The following is a 14,187-nucleotide window of genomic DNA, read 5'->3' on the forward strand; positions in this document are numbered from 1 at the left end:
TACAATTCAAGTAATTCCATGAAAAGCTATTCATTGCACGACCCGACCCAATCCTCGCGGTTTTTCTTTTTTTGTCTTTTTTTTGTCACTCCTCCGCTACTCTTGCGCTTCGTTTCACTGATTGAACGTCTGAACAGGCTAGCACTTTAAGGAAGTTGTGAGTTGCGTTTAACCATGCTTGCTCTTGGTAATCCTGACACTATACCATGTCGCGTGACATCATAGGAAAGTCTGATTTTAATTTGCATTGCGTGACTAATAGATTCAACTGCAGAGGCAAAATCAACAGTGTACCACATTTTAATTTTCTTTGTTAATTTTACGATGACATGTAATGTTTGCTACGCTGACATAAGTATAGCTTCTTGATTCAACTCTCTGGCACGTTCAGTTTTAGGTTACACTTGTCACTAATATAAGACTGTCTGACGTGACATCCAAATCCTCAGTTTTCAGAGTTGTCTCTTTCTTTGGCAATTTTCCTGAAACTCGTTACATGTCGATGTGAGTAAGCCCTCTGTGATTCGTAATACAATGGAAACGACTGGTGACAAAAAGAATAGTAGCAGCCTTGACAAGAGTCGCGATACGAATGACTTCCAAGCCGATGCAAATTCATCGTTAAAGGAGAATTACGAATTTGACGATTTGCTCCGTCTGGTCGGCGGATTCGGTCGTTATCCGATGCTGTTGTACGCCTTTATGTGCTTGATGACGGTACCTATCGGCCTTCAACAACTAGTGCTTGTATTTTATGGCGCGTCTCCGCCTTTCCAGTGTGTCGCCTCGAGCACTACCATGAACAGTTCTAATTGCGAGATCGACAAATGTTGTGCCAATTGCACCGAATATGAATTCAAGGGTAAATATACAAGTGCCGTCTCTGAGGTTAGTTTAAAGAAGATTATAACAATTACTACCCTTGAAAATATAGTCTTTTGGTGAGATTGTATGCTATAGAAGTATTTAAATATTTAAAAGTAAAGGAAGCTAGATTTTTACCCCGTGATTTGATATTTCCCTCATAGACTCTAACTGGGTGTTATCCAATATTTACCTATATAATATCGGTTTTAATTAACATACACACACACACGCACGCCCTCTATAACAGCAATGTTTTGAAAAAGCCACTTTTGATAAAATAATTGGTTATATTCATTTCATACGACTTTTCCCCACTAAACACCTTTTTTGGAGTACCGTTGTAAAGTGTTGAGTGTATCTAGTATTAACGTTTGCAAGTCTGAGTGCACGAAACAATAAACGACGCATAGATGATATACAGACAGTCAGAAATCCCAAGAATAATTAAGCGTTTGACCTCCAGGGTGTCCATGGTCAAATTTTAGGCAGTGGGGTAAGCCCGCTGGTCTTGTAGCTTGTCGTCCCATATTCAAGCCCTCCGCCCTGCTACTCTCTGGATTTGTTCTCGATTGCTCTGAATTAAGAATCCTTGGCTTGCGCTTTTGTATTTAACCAACTGGTCTTCCTCCTGGCTCCTGCCAGTTGGGGCTTTTAAACGCTATGTTTAAGTTTATTTACAATGTTCATGTCCAATTATTGCTTAATTTGCAAACGCATTTAGACTTGTGGAATTTCTCTGAAGAACTGTTATTGTTATTATTCACTAATTTCCCATTCTAGCCGCACCTTTCCTCTGAAATTATATTAAAGAATTTGGATTTTCGCCTTCAGACCGATGGATATGTCAGGAGCCCATAGGCTCCTGATGTGTCTATTCTGTTTGCTGAATAATGTCTTGATATCATATTGCAAGTCCGTTCTACTGAAAATGAGACACGACAAAAGAAAGACTTGCTTTTGAAAAAAGATCGCTTTTATTTATTTATTTATTTTTTGTTATTTTTTTTTTCAGTGGGGGTTGATTTGTGATAAAAATCATCTCAAAGCGTTGACTCAAGCAGCATACTTGGCAGGACTTCTCGTTGGCTCCTATGCTTTTAGCAGCATATCTGATCATTTGGGACGAAGGGTCGCTGTTTTCCTCAGTATCGCCATCCTGGTGAGTGCATCGCGCAATGACTACGTGGTTACTCGTTTCACAATCTATCATAAAAAAAGGAAATAATTTACGCTTATCCCAATTTCAGGCCGTATGTGGCACCGTCTCTGCAGTTGCAGACTGCCTCTCTCTTTTCGCCTTGTTCCGAGTCGGTGCGGGAGCCGCTGCCGCTGGTTGTCTACTCTCCCGCTTCGTTTACTGCATGGAGCTGTCAGTTACGTCAAATAGGACTGCTGCAGGGTTTGTCAGCAACATCTTCATGACTGTGGGTTACGCCATTTTAGCTTTACTGGCATACCTCATGAGAGACTGGAGACATCTGATGCTAGCAGTGTCGGTACCAGGGGTCCTATTGCTCCTTTTCTGGTGGTAAGTCTCTTATTCCTTGAAAGTGAACATAGGAAATTATATCAAGTTGTGAACCTTAACTGTCATTTTGTAAGCCAACTAAAACCGTATCACTTTGTCTTAATGCGAAAAAGGTGGATTCCTGAATCTCCGCGCTGGCTTGTCGCTCACAATCGTCTGGATGAGGCTCATGGCCTGCTCATGAAGTACGCTACCAAAAATGGCGTCTCCGTTGACCCTAAACAGCTGAGGCACATGATCTCGGAAGTAAGGAAAGCTGATGTCAGGAAAAATGACACCCGAAAATATGGGACTTGTGATTTGGTTAGGACACCAAAACTGAGAAAGAGAATTATCATCTGCTGTTTCAATTGGTGAGAAAAGACGATAGAAAGATAATTTGTTTTGTCGATTATTTTATGTGTGTTTCGGTTGTTTGGTGTGTTTATACGCTTAGATCAATTCATTTTGTGTTTTGTTTTGACGTTTAGGTTTGTTAACGCTCTGGTGTACTTTGGACTGAGTTTGAATGTGAAGAATCTCGCTGGAGACATGTACCTGAACTTTTTCATGTTGATTATCATCGAGTTACCTAGTGCATTGTTGGCCTGGTTTTGTCTTCAGAGGTAAGAACATTTGATAAACGAAAAGGACTCTAGAGGTTGCAAAACAAAATGTTTTGAAAATAATGAGGTGAAATGATGTCCTAGAACAATATATTTTGGTTTTTCTTGCTGTTTTTAAGAATAATGTATCAACTAAACCTAAATACACTTCTCAGATCCTTCTTTTGGACAAGGGTCAACAAACTGTTCAGGAAAGCTCTCCGATCAGTAGTAATGGGAAAAGACGATCCGGAAACAAACTGACTCTATCGTCAATGTGTGCCTTATCGACGTGTCCAAAAAAGAAACGTCCTTGAAGCATTTAGAGATGGTTCAGTTGTGTTATATAACTCAATGTTTTGATAGGTTTGGTCGCCGCATTCCGTATTGTGCCTTCATGCTAATTGGCGGAGTTGCCGGCATGCTGGTGTTAGCTGTTCCAAGCAAAGCTGGTAAGAGGGGTGAATGGTAGGTTGTTGAATTTCCTGCAGACGAGGATATTGATCTAAAAACCACTAATTTAATCTTTTTCACTTCGCTGCCCGCAGTGTCAGTATGACAGTTTCCTTACCAAAAAACTAGTTGAATCAGTTAGCCAGTCAGACAGTCATTCTCGTTTATTAGTCTATCCATCTGTTCAAACTTCTGCCCGTCCATCCATCTTTCCGTTCGTTCGTTCCATCGTTCGTTCGTCAATCGGTCCGTCAGTCAATTAGACAGACAGGCTGTCAGTCAGGCGGGAAAAGGCAGTCAGGCAGACACTTAGTCGTTCAGTCAATGAGTCAGACACTCAGTCAGTCAGTCAGACAGTCAGTCAGTCAGTCAGCCACACAGTCCGTCACACAGTCAGTCAGACACTCATTCAGTCAGTCAAAAAGTTAATCATTCAGTCAGTCAGACTGTAAGACAGTCAGTCAGTCAAACAGTCAGTCAGGCAATCAGTCGGTCAGTCTGCCAGACAGTCAGTCAGTTGTCAGTCGGTCAATTGCAGTCAGTCAGACAGTTAGTCAGTCAGTCAATCATTCAGACAATAAGTCAGTCAGTGAGAAAGTCAGACAGTCATGACACTCATTCAGCTCGTCAGACAGTCAGTCGGTCAGCCACACAGTCTGTCACATAGTCAGTCAGACACTCATTCAGTCAGTTAATCAGTTAGTCATTCAGTCAGTCAGACTCTAAGACAGTCAGTCAGTCAGACAGTCAGGCAATCAGTCGGTCAGTCAGCCAGACAGTCAGTCAGTTGGTCAGTCTGTCAGTTGCAGTCAGTCAGACAGTCAATCAGTAAGGCAGTAAGTCAGTCAGTCAGTCAGTCATTCAGACAATAAGTCAGTCAGTGAGAAAGTCAGACAGTCATGACACTCATTCAGCCAGTCAGACAGTCAGTCGGTCAATCAGCCACACAGTCAGTCAGACAGTCAGTCAGTCAGTCAGTCACTCAGGCAATCATTTAATCTATCAGAAAGTCAGACAGTCAGTCAGTCAGACAATCGTTCTGTCAGTCAGACAGTCAGTCGGTCAGTCAGCCAGTCAGTCAACACTTGTTCAATTAGTCAGTCAGTCAGTCAGTCAGTCAAACAGCTAGTCAGTCAGACAGTTTATGACTATCAGAACTTAACTCCTAGTCGTTATTCTCAGAATATCAAGAAGTGATCACAACTCTGGCCATGATCGGCAAGTTCTGTATCTTATCCACTTTTCTGACCATCTATGTTTTCACTGCCGAGCTTTTCCCGACAGTTATCAGGTACGTGACAAGTGAATACAACGCCTACCCTTTTCGTGCGATAAATGAAATCTAATTGCAACAAATGAAATAAGCTATTTGTGAAAACTGAAATTTCGTCCCCACAAGTGTTTTTCTTTGCGATCCGCATTTGCACCAAGTGATTCTTCTTTCAGTTTTCTATTTGTTAAAATATAAAATATAAATATATCTTCAGGAACACAGCTGTGGGCGTTTCCTCCATGATGGCCCGTATTGGAGCAATATTGGCACCTTACATAGTTCTACTGGTAAGATATCTATCATCCGTAACCTTTTAACAACAAGGATAGCAATCCCAAAGTTTCGGGGTTTTAATTGCTAAAATTATATCACCTCTTCCTCTAGGCGGACCTTCCCAATCTTAATAAAACGCTTCCGCTGGTCATCTTCGGAATACTTGGAGTAACCGCTGGCATAGTGGGTCTATGGCTGCCTGAGACGCTTTTCAGTCCCATGCCCCAAACCGTGGAACAGGCGGAGGCCTGGCCTGAGGACTACAAGATTTATTGCTGCAGGCAGCCTGGGCCCAAGAAATCAAACGCAGGGTCGAAAAAAATCAACACCGGAGAAGAGGAAGGACAGAAACTCTGCGATGTTGAAAGTCAGGTGTAGTGCAAAGGCACAGAGCGTAGTTTGCTTATAAAGAAGTGTCCATGATACTTTGTGACGTGCAAAATTGCCTCACATATGTAGAAAGGTAAATCCACCGAATGAGAAAAATAAACTGAAAAGGGCAGAGTTCCTTTAAAATGAGCATTTAATGTGTTTTGTGTGAATAAAGTACGTTTGGATTAAGTCTCGCTACCGATGCGATGATTTTATGTCAGGTTAAAGTGCGCTAACTCTGTGGTGATGGCCCAACACGAAAGGAAAACGCCTTGTGCAACCAGCAAGTGCGTTTATTTTTCGTTCAGCATATAATGAGCTAGAAATCTCTAACCTTCGGGAATGGTTGGACGTGTAAGGCGAAGACATGCGTGAGAGAGGTCTGTGGGGCAAAAATATGGGATCAGCTTGGACTACAACATGGTGTGGGGCTCGGCAGATAGCTTTGGAAGAGGTGGTGGGTGAATCGATCGCGTTTCTATTATATCGTAATGTATAGTATGCAAATGGTCGTAAAATCGACAAAATCAGATGAACTGTGAATGATCCCCTGAGCATCGAAAGCGGGTGGTAGTCAAAATTTTGGCGATGGAAAAAGAAAAAAAAACAAGTAGTCTTCCCATTTTATTTCCCACATGAATTGAAACTCGAAAGAATTGAACTACATCATACACCTAAAATATTCCCTAAATATCGTATGAGGTGACTTATAGCTTTGGATAACCATACAAACATATCATTAAGATTCATTATCATTCAAGATGTGTTAATCTTTCAACTAACTAAACATTATCACTGATGCCACTGTTTTCATATGTTGCGTTAGTAAGCCGGGTATTCTGGTTTCCGAAGCTTTCATCTTGAGACAGTGATGAATTTACCACTGCGGAATGAAATTGGGTGTTTGCTCGTCTTCTTTGCTTTGAAACTATTCTGTAGAACGACACTAGAACCAGCGCCATTGGAAGGAGAAGAATAAGTGATACCAGCTGCATGACGAGTAGAGCCACATTAAACGAGCTGTTGCCTTTGTGTTGAATTTCTTGTGACCAATAAATCTTAGGATCTGCAAGAGATTTTTGGGAAAAAAAAGCAAACGTTCCTAGAGGAAATTTGCGATATTCCTTTACCCTCTGTTGTCAGAAACACGCTCTTCTTAACTCTCACGCCGCCTACGTGCGGGGTCATGCACGTCGCTGTTCGTTTCTACTCTCTCTCTCTCTCCAAGGCTCTGAGAAGACTGAACGTTCTTATCGTGGAGTACAAATTGTTTTAAAACCGCCGACATCCCTGAAAACTACAGTGTGCTCTCTGAACTCTTTTACACAGAAGATCTTAATACGGAAAGGGGTGTATAATCATCTAAAATATTGCGTATAGCAAGACAAACGACAATTTCATTAGAGCCAACTCTTCTTTATAGAGGGCTTACTAATAACTTTAGATAGTGACGGATCGAGGCTATCTACATGAGCACTCACCAACACATACCGCTCCATTCTTTTCAGAGATGAATCCATCTTTACACGTACAAACTATACGATCATTCGATGAGGAACAAAAATGTTGACAGCCACCGTTGTCCTCTGTACACGAAGGCAAAGCGAGTAGTTCTGTTGAGAAAAAAAAGGAAAGGAGTTGACCCTCCTTGGAAATAACATTTTCCTTTTACTTTGGAAGGTTATCAAGATATTGTTTTGTTAAGTATTCATTTATTTGGTAATGTCTAAGGCGAGAGTCTTGCATGTGAACTCGGCCTTTGACATGCGTGACTGGCTCCATGAAAAGTGCAAGAAAAAACAAATCCTGTGATTTGGTTGGATAACCGACTGGGTAAGCTTTCTTGTAGGTATTCATTCCGACTGTTGTCATGGAGATGGGTTATTACTTAAATAGAGAAGTTTACATCTTCACCTTTCTCACAAATGAAAGTTGAACTCCGGGAACAGTTTAAGTCATTCCATTTCACTACACCGTTGCGAACTTCAAGGACATACATCTCTCCACAAAACTCTTCTTGGCGATAATTGTCAGGCTGCCCTGAGTACCAGTCCCGGAATGTCACAGGGGATGCGTCGACCCACAACCACTTCGAAGGATCGGAAGGTGCTCTATGTAAACCGAGCCAAAAATGCCTGCTGTGCTGTTGCGTAATGACGAATTCTCGAATCAGGAAAGAGTTTTCTCTTGCATTGGAGACTGTGACCAGGTGAGCATTATATTTACTGCAGTTGAAAACAGCAGCGCGCCAGTTGAGGGATGACTTTGGTGATAGGTAACATGACTTCTCGAATCTTTTCCAGTTTTTCGGACAACCTTTTGGAATTATTCGAAGAAAACCGTGATCAATATTCGGAGAGCGTGGGGGTAATAAGTGAGCATCGCAGATAGATGCAACGCTCTTGAGAAACCCAGATTTAAAAGATAAAGGGCTGGTCGTATTGACAGCGTGCTCATACGGCTGGAGAAGCTACTCTATTTCTTACCGATTTCAGTTAAGTCGAACGAAGATTCCTTTTATATTTTGTTAAAATGACTCAATTTATGTCCATGAACGTCTAATCAAATGGAAGGGCCATATTAAAGAAACTTGTTTCTTTCGGAAGCACATTATTGCTTCTTGTTGCTGTTTGCCTTCTAGTTCGACACCTTACTTTCGAAGACCTGAGAATTAGCACGTGTTGCGTTTCTACATTTTGTCAATAAACTCAACCGTCCGCACTTATGCCCTAATGTAGCGGTTCTTTTATATACCTCATGTTTTTGTTGGGATAATAGTAAAATCATTTTACCAGCTGTTAAAGAACGTTCGACCTGTTGGAATTAAAAATGTTTCGGATATACGCCTTCTAACACGACTATTGATCCCAATTTATCTTGCCGGTCCGTCAAATTTAAGAAGGATTTTAAGCCTAATGACACTTAGTTATTCGCGTTCTAGCATCGAGGAAACGATCAAAACTTAAAGAAACGACACTGTTGACAGGCATTTGCTAAAGTAGACCTTGTTTTAAACAAAAAATATGCATGCGTTTATCAATGACGGGTACCTGTCGACAGGAATATTCCGTTTCTTTACTGATCTCACGTGAAGCAATACGCATAAGCTGAGGTATAAGCAGGTATCTAAATAAAGCAACTTACTTACCTAGTTGCTTGTTTAAGCAAAATATCCCTGCTGCATGCAGTATTATAGCAATTCCAACGATATTCTTAAAATTCATCATGATCTTGTTGTATTTATAGCCTCAGTGTTAAAAATGAAGGGATGCGTTCATGACTGCTGTTTTCCTGCGTCGTGGAAGATGCGGCTTTCAAAATTGCTTGTTTTCTGTCAAAATAAAAAAATTGGCAAGGGATATCTTATTTTACCCTTTGACAGGTGTTGTATGCCTAATAAGGAATCAGGTGGAGGCAGCTTATTTATCATTCGCTAATGAGGTCGTTAACGTGGTGCATCTGATTAAACGAAATAAGCCTCGTTTACGCCAATCATCTTAAATTTGAAAATGCTTTCTGTCCCCGGTATCGTTTTGAAATTGTTTCCAAGAATTGCCCGCACTCTCAACATCACCACGACTGATTTGATAGAGAAACTTTGCATCGGAATCAATTCCAAGTCCCAGTCCTCCGAAGCCGCACCTTTCCCTGCTAGACAGGGTTATGAAGGAAGGCACGGGGAATAACAACAGACACCAGGTCACAAACGCCATATTTCAGCTGAAACAAAGCTAGATATTTGAAATTCATCAAAGCGAAACTTGGAAATTCTTTCCACAGGATTTTCTGCCACTTTTTTCTTGCACTTTTTCACTTTCAAAGTAAAGAGAGGGATATTTTCGAAACATTAATTTGTTGTTTCCCAAGAGGAAGCATTAATTTCATTAAGTAATTTGTTGCAGCTTCCTTATGGAGCAATGCGCAGAGAGTACCTTAGTGCGGGCGCATAATTGCAAGAGTCACGTGCTCAATCATACGATCACCGCACCTCCGCCACTCCCACGTTATAAACGTCATATCATTTCAATTGTACACAGGGAAGGAGCTTTATCATCTTTCGCTTTCTTGGACGGTGATGGCGTCGAAATTATGTCTAGTTTTTATTCTTCTCATTTGTTTCGTGTTGAATTCGTTTTCAAAACCGGCTCATGAAGAAAATGGTTTCACATCTTGGGTGATGCGTTTAGAAAGCGACGTACGAAACAGAATATTGTCAACTGGTCTTTGTTCAGTTTGTAAACTATTGGCGTTTGTCGCTCAAATTGCGCTCTTAACAAACAAAATCGAGGCGGACGTGGTATATGAAGGACGTTTGTTATGCAAGGAACTGAATATAGAGGATTCACGAGTTTGTACCGATGTTATCTCAGAGTTTCGAAACGAAGTATTGACAGTCGCCGACAAAGCGTTTCTCGATCCCATTGAACTTTGTGGAAGTCTGTTAGGTCCTTCGTGCGCTCATGCCAGAGATCTTGGGGAATTTTGGAATTTAACCGTGCCTGGAAATAAGCCGCCAGTTAAACCTGTTCCTCCTCCAAAGGTTGGTTTTTCTACCTCCTAATTTCTTAAGTTGTGAAATATTTCTCTGTGACGGTTTCTGTTTACACTCTCTTAACTTTGGTTTCGTCGTGATTAAGAATTACGTCTCACAATTTCTATTTCACGCTAAATTTTAATAAAGGTTAGGGGTATGAAAGCCTTAAACTTTTTCCCAAACCTTGCCTTTGTTTGATTTTGCAAGGCTGAACAGGCAAGTAAATGTTCAAAAAAAGTAAACTGATATGTTGGTCATGTGACAAACAAATCTTCGTCTTGTGACTTGTTCAGATGCGCCGCTTACTTAACCCATCGTTCAAAACAAGATTCACCTACTTGTAGAAATTTAGCGTTACAAAATTTATTCTGCACTACATACATTAACTATACGACTTCGGGCAACATTAGAAACCCTGAAAGTTTCGTACGTAAAATGGCCTGATCTTCTGAAAACATAGAGAATTGTCACACTAAAATTAATATCAAGGATTTACCATGGATTTATAATTAGCTAGAGATACCGACCCCTTTGAACAGATATTGGGAAAATTAATTAAATTTTTTGTGAGATTTCAGTTAACTGTGTACTCAAGACAGAGATTTTAGTCAAACAAGGTCAAAATACATTTTAAAAATTTTGCCTGATGTAACTAAACATGCTATGCAGTGACTGGCATGAGGCTCTAACACATATGTATGTAGCTTCAAAACCCTGTCTTGCATTGTTTCTCTTTCAAGTAACAAGAGAAGGTTGGCAGTTGGTGGTTATTGAAAGAAGCCACCTTTAATATATGTAATTTTTATTATGTATTAAATACCAGGGTAAATTTGTGAAGGGAAATCAACTGCTGATCACTCAAGAATGAAAGGGTTATTTCAGTTAGAAATATGATGGGAGAGATTGCTGAGTGAAAGGTTATTGTTTGTTTTTAGCCTGGCTCACCAGTTTCCCGTGTGTTACACTTTTCTGATGTTCATCTTGATCACTTGTATCAAGAAGGGAGTGACCCTGATTGTGGTGAGCCTCTGTGTTGTCGCAAAAATGATAAGCCTCCAGGTATGTTGTGGTATTTCTTATACTGATGATTGCTACAGCTAAGTTCCAACCAATCTCTTAAAGATGAGATAAGTGAATGCTGAGTAAGTTTACTATTTTGTATAGTATGAAAATCAATTTTACTTGTAGCATAACCTACATGAAATTTAACCCTTCAACTCCCCTATCAAATTTGTATTTCTCCTTACTGTCAACCATACAATTCTTTTAATGTTAATTCAGAGAATTTATTACTGGATCAACTTATTAAACTCAAATTGACATTTTTCTTTATTCTCATTATTCATCTGGATGATATTGTATTGATATTTTAAGGAGAAATTCTGTCTTGGTCACTCATGGGAGTTTAAGGGTTATTAATAGTTGATTATGTGATTTGGCACCATTAGTCTCAAACCCTGGTGAAAATCTTTCAAGGATCTTTAAGGATCTTACAAGATCTTCATGAGGACCTTTGAGGATCCTCTTGAAGATCTTCATGAGGATCTTCAAAATTCTTGTTAAGATCTTCAAGGATCCTTCATTTTCTTGCCAAGATCTTCAAGGATCTTTCATTTTCTTGCCAAGATCTTCAAGGATCTTTCATTTTCTTGCCAAGATCTTCAAGGATCTTTCATTTTCTTGCCAAGATCTTCAAGGATCTTTCATTTTCTTGCCAAGATCTTTGAGGATCTTTGACTTTCTTGACAAGATCTTTAAGGATCTTTCATTTTCCTGTCAAGATCTTGTCTGGATCTTCAAAGATCTTTACATGAACTTTGAAGATCCTTTAAAGATCTTTGAAAATTCTTTGAGGATCTTCTAAATTCTTTTTAAGATCTTTGAGGATCTCTCATTTTCTTGCCAAGATCTTCAAGGATCTTTTTAAAAATTTTGAAGATCCTTAAAGATCTTGGAAAGAAAATAAAAGACCCTTAAAGATCTTGGCAATAAATTGAAAGATCTTTGAAGATCTTGGCATAAAAAAGAAAGATCCTTGAAGATTTTGACAGCCAAATTAAAGATCTTTGCAAGAGATTTGAAAATCCTTAAAGATCTTGACAAGAATGTCAGTGAACCATGAAGATCCTGGCAAGGAAATGGAAGATCGTTGAAGATCTTAGCAAGAATGTTATAGAACCTTTGAAATTTTGACAAGAAATTAAGCATACTTAAATCCTCATACTAAGTTAAAAAGAAAAATTGAACCAAACATAAAACAATGAAGATAAAACTTTTTTTTATTGCTAAACGAGAATTACCCATCCTCTTCTAGTAGGACTACTTCTACACTATTTCTGTTCAGGCTTTAGGTTAGTACTAAGATTTTCGTTTTCCAGAAAATCTGGCAACAGTCCAGCTCAAAGATAAGAAGACCAAAATATATGTGTTAAACTTGTCTAGGACTAGACTATGACCAGACTCAGACTACTCTTACAGAGGGGGTAAACATAAAAAAAAGGCAAACAAGAGTACTTCAATGACTATATTTCTGAACCATATTAACCTATATACCAAAGGAAAGCTTAGGAATCACACATACTGAATATAACTAATATGTTGCCCTAAACTAATTTGTTATTTGACATCAGATCAATTTGTCCACCACATGGTGTGAAAAACCCAGGTAAACTTGAGAAAAGATAACTGCACAAAGATTGCATGAAATCAAGTGTTTTTAGTGTCAAAACAAAGTACTAGGGTCGTTCTTTTGGATGAGCTGAGGAACTTTTGGAGTCGTTTATATTATGGGCACAATGCCCATTCAAAGTTCACCGAGATTATTAGGTGAGTTATTCCACAACATCTTACTTAAAATTCAGCTTATAGAGAAACTGTCAGCTTATCCAACTCAACTCAGTAAGAGGATACAGCCCTGAAAACTTCAGATTAATTGAACTAATACATCCTGAGGTACAAAATAAGTGTTTTCGGGAATTCATATGACAACCTCTAAAAGAGCTTTTTAAGTTGGTTACACAGAACCAAGTAAATTCACACCTTCTTCAGAAACATGTCCTTCAGTGAGCGTCGAGGAGAATCTCTCTAGATCGATAAGCCTGTATCCTTGTCCCTGTAACACATCATTTGCATCCTCACTCTCCAAGAGCTCAGAGTAAGAATCATTAGGCGAGGATGGCATCTTCATTTTCTTTCCAGAAGTACCAATGAATTCTTTTCATTCAGCCCCAGAGTCAGAGCAATCGCGAGACCTGCTTGGAGTTTGATTGACGATTTCGGTTGTTTCTGTCTCTTTTCGCTTGTTTCTGAACTCCAGAAAACGCCTTTCCTTTACCTTTATTTCTGTGTACATTTTCCCTTTAGTTCTGACCATTGTCGATGATATTTGCCGTAACAACGAGCTTCTTATGTTTTTATGCGACCGTTAAAAATCTCGGCGCGTATAAATTCCTATCCCAGAATGGAAAAACACTATTTGTTGTCATGTAAGTAGTCACAAAGTTTCCCGAAAGCCTTGAACATGACCTTGCTATGCGGTAACCTTCATTACACTCATTGCACAATAATTTTCTGCGAAAATTCCTTGTTGTGTTTAAATTATAAAACAGTGAGCCCTCAATTTACAATTTTGTTATGTTTGAAATTACTTGAGGATTTCAAAGGAACCTAATTCATAATGCAGAGATGTGGTAGAGATCTTGACAAAGTTGCCTTTGAGATCCACATTAAATTCAAAAAGGATCCTTACAAAGAGCTGTACAAAATCATGAAATGAATCTTTTAAAGATATTTGGAAGATCCTTTTCAATTCCTTGAGGATCTTAAAGGATTGTAGAACAGATCATGCAAAGATCTTGACTAGGATCCTTGTAACTCCTAATCAAATTCTTAAGGATCTTAGCAAAGATCTTAGCAGGATCCCTAAAAGATTCTTTTGAAGGTCTTTAAAAGATCCTCATTAAATCCTTGAGGATCCTGAAGGATTCTTGAAAAGATCCTGTAAAGATCTTGACTTAAGGATCCTTGTAAGATCCTGATCAAATTCCTAAGGATCCTGGCAAAGATCTTTACAGGATCCTTGAAAGGATCTTTTGTAGGTCTTTAAAAGATCCTCATTAAATCCTTGAGGATCTTGAAGGATCCTTGAAAAGATCTTGCAAAGATCTTGAGTAGGATCCTTGTAAGATCCTGATCAAATCCTTAAGGATCCTTGCAAAGATCTTAATAGGATCCTTGAAAGGATCTTTGGAAGGTCTTTAAAAGATCCTCATTAAATCCTTGAGGATCTTGAAAGATCCTCAAA

At 39.3% G+C, this 14,187-nt stretch overlaps 3 protein-coding genes across 4 annotated transcripts in view; 2 read left to right on the plus strand and 1 right to left on the minus strand.

The window, feature by feature from the left end:
• The first annotated feature begins 221 nt into the window (after window positions 1–221).
• LOC113680981 (organic cation transporter protein) lies at window positions 222–5,503 on the plus strand. Its single transcript, XM_027198034.2, has 9 exons — window positions 222–888; window positions 1,880–2,026; window positions 2,115–2,395; window positions 2,509–2,748; window positions 2,866–3,000; window positions 3,346–3,431; window positions 4,615–4,723; window positions 4,920–4,992; window positions 5,090–5,503. Exons 1-9 carry the CDS (start codon window positions 535–537, stop codon window positions 5,354–5,356), a joined length of 1,692 nt encoding a protein of 563 aa, XP_027053835.2. The 5' UTR covers window positions 222–534; the 3' UTR covers window positions 5,357–5,503.
• A 32-nt stretch (window positions 5,504–5,535) lies between these two features.
• Window positions 5,536–8,722, minus strand: LOC113680985 (perlucin-like protein). 2 transcript variants are annotated; one of them, XM_089190401.1, is made up of 4 exons: window positions 8,499–8,722; window positions 7,265–7,666; window positions 6,832–6,963; window positions 5,536–5,732 (listed from the first exon to the last, which is right to left on the minus strand). In XM_089190401.1, the coding sequence occupies exons 1-4, from the start codon at window positions 8,575–8,577 to the stop codon at window positions 5,680–5,682; spliced, it is 666 nt and encodes a 221-aa protein (XP_089046527.1). In that variant the 5' UTR covers window positions 8,578–8,722; the 3' UTR covers window positions 5,536–5,679. The 2 variants fall into 2 exon arrangements, with proteins under 2 accessions (XP_089046527.1, XP_027053839.2); XM_027198038.2 differs by lacking the exon at window positions 5,536–5,732 and adding an exon at window positions 5,962–6,416 and having other exon boundaries at window positions 8,499–8,719.
• An 86-nt stretch (window positions 8,723–8,808) lies between these two features.
• The window catches only part of LOC113680982 (sphingomyelin phosphodiesterase), a 12,824-nt gene continuing 7,445 nt past the window's right edge, over window positions 8,809–14,187 (plus strand). Inside the window, exons 1-2 of the mRNA XM_089190398.1 lie at window positions 8,809–9,890; window positions 10,820–10,943. Coding sequence (XP_089046524.1) covers window positions 9,426–9,890; window positions 10,820–10,943 — 589 coding nt within the window. The 5' untranslated portion in view covers window positions 8,809–9,425. The remainder of the gene's footprint in view (window positions 9,891–10,819; window positions 10,944–14,187) is intronic.

This window comes from Pocillopora damicornis, chromosome 12 (assembly GCF_964200805.1).
Source record: "Pocillopora damicornis chromosome 12, jaPocDami1.2, whole genome shotgun sequence".
In the NCBI taxonomy this organism is placed as follows: domain Eukaryota; kingdom Metazoa; phylum Cnidaria; class Anthozoa; order Scleractinia; family Pocilloporidae; genus Pocillopora; species Pocillopora damicornis.